At 30.6% G+C, this 2,103-nt stretch overlaps 1 protein-coding gene across 1 annotated transcript in view; it reads right to left on the bottom strand.

Moving 5' to 3' along the window:
* Positions 1-1,914, bottom strand: part of LOC117121544 — a 3,537-nt gene extending 1,623 nt beyond the window's left edge. Inside the window, exon 1 of the mRNA XM_033266773.1 lies at positions 1,493-1,914. Within this exon, the coding sequence (XP_033122664.1) occupies positions 1,493-1,783 (291 nt within the window). The 5' untranslated portion in view covers positions 1,784-1,914. The remainder of the gene's footprint in view (positions 1-1,492) is intronic.
* Positions 1,915-2,103: the final 189 nt, after the last annotated feature.

The raw sequence follows: 2,103 nt of genomic DNA, 5'->3' as shown, positions 1-2,103 counted from the left end.
ACCGTAATATAGAATTTATATATTATATAATGTGTTATAACAATCATTATTATGAAAATGGCTTCTTCAACTTTAAATGTTTTTTTAAACTTTATTTTCAATTTTAAATAATAATCTATATTTTAAAGTAACATGAATTTAAATATTGTATATCGATTTTTAATGTCCGTGATTATTGGTGTTTTTATATGTACAGGTATTTTTAATATTTCTATTAATTTTTTTAAGTTTGTATATAAAATCTTTCTCAATGTCATTTTATCATTGATATCCTATAATTATGTAATGACGTTTTTGTGTTGCCTTGATGTCTCGTACTATTTCCTAATGTATTTAAAATATATATTGGACAAAATAGATAAAATTCATTTATTCGACTATATAACCATTATTTACTATAGTTATATCGGTAGAAAAGCACGTTTACGAAGGGCTAATAAAACAAAACTATCGATGCCTGTGATATTAAAGGGCTTACCATGCTGCGATATAATTATGATCTACCGTTATAGCCACGTTTATAGTAAACACCTTTTATACTTTTCACGTTCAAAGAGGCATTATTTATTTTAATGTCCTGAAGTGAATAATTGCATTCGGTCAAACTACAATTTCCACATAATTCACAGTAATAAAACTATACAATGGAGATTCAGATAAATGAAATGAATAATATTCATCGTTGAAAGCAGCAACGAAGGGTAGCAAAAATGGTTACCGTACCAATTTACTACCGGGACCCTCCGGTGCAGTCCGACCTTTCGCCATCCTAGGCCCTTGCAACGAGGCCCTTTGTCACACGCGGCCTTTTGCCACCACCCGGATTATGCCAACTAGCAGGCGCGAAACCAGTAGGGGGGACTAAATTTTAAAATTTCAATGCATATCAATGTTGTGTATTAAAATAAGCGCTACTAACTTATCTATTCTGAAAATGTTGGCGTTTTACTAATTATTATAGAAACCAGCACATAACTTACGATACGAAAAAAAAGGTTAACGTTAATGGTTGTTGTTGAACAAGGTTATTAAACTGGAAATGCATGAGACTATTTAGTATTTGGCTATTTGTATTTTCAAACGTGACGATCATTCTACTAGATCTACTAGTATGACATTGTAAACCTTTTATCATTTTCAGTTTATCTAGCATAATTTATTCACATATGCACGTAATTTAATTATAATTTACACATGCTAATTAATATGCTGTGCTTGTTATTTTTAATAGAGACTTTCGGTGTTGTATCCGATACTTTAAAAAAAAAAGTGTTCTTTAATCACATCCGAGTATCTCAGTATTAAAATGTATTGGGAAGCTGGTTTATTGTAATGCGTTATTAAATAATTCAACATTTTGACTGTAAAATTTTATTTTATATTTTTCTTTAAACCATAATTTATTTATAGATTTAGTCTATAATACAGTCGTTGATATTTTTCATTTTTTTTCCTTTATCAAGTATCCCAAAGTTTAGATGTTGTTACTTACCTTTTCCATGTAATCATATAAGATGTTTACTAAGAAATTTCCAGCGGTTGCATCCTCCCGTATTTGCTTGTTTATCAGACAAATACTATTCTGGCGATTGTAATTCACCGAAAAACAGTAAATTTTTCTCGAGCAAGCTAACAAACATTGGATACGATTAATGTTCTCTAACTCCTGACTCCAGCCCAGTAAAACATGTTGTGGAAAAACAACATACGACCCTGTGCTAGTAACTGAAATACCGGCTCCAAAGTAGGAGAGGAAAGTAAACAAGACAGCAAAAACATACATTGTCCTGTATAATAGTTGTATTTTAACGTTATGTTATCAGAGAGATATACAATTTCCTTTACATTCACTTCGATTGGCAAGTAGCGGTAGATGAGTGTATCTAATAAAACTTGACTACGCTTGTATTATTAAAAATTCTGACAACGGCTTTTGGCCAAATTAAATTGGAGAATAGCACGAACACAATGACGTAACAAATGTCCTTTACTTTATAAGTATACCCACATCCTTATATTTACATGTACAAGTAATTAAAATTGTTTATTGAGCAGATTAATCTCACTGACTGAAAGTTTTATAGCCTATTTTTTCTTCCCCAT

Source organism: Anneissia japonica, unplaced genomic scaffold, assembly GCF_011630105.1.
Source record: "Anneissia japonica isolate Jap-2015-1 unplaced genomic scaffold, ASM1163010v1 scaffold287921_len548085_cov176, whole genome shotgun sequence".
NCBI lineage: Eukaryota > Metazoa > Echinodermata > Crinoidea > Comatulida > Comatulidae > Anneissia > Anneissia japonica.
This window is presented reverse-complemented; position numbering and strand designations above follow the sequence as displayed.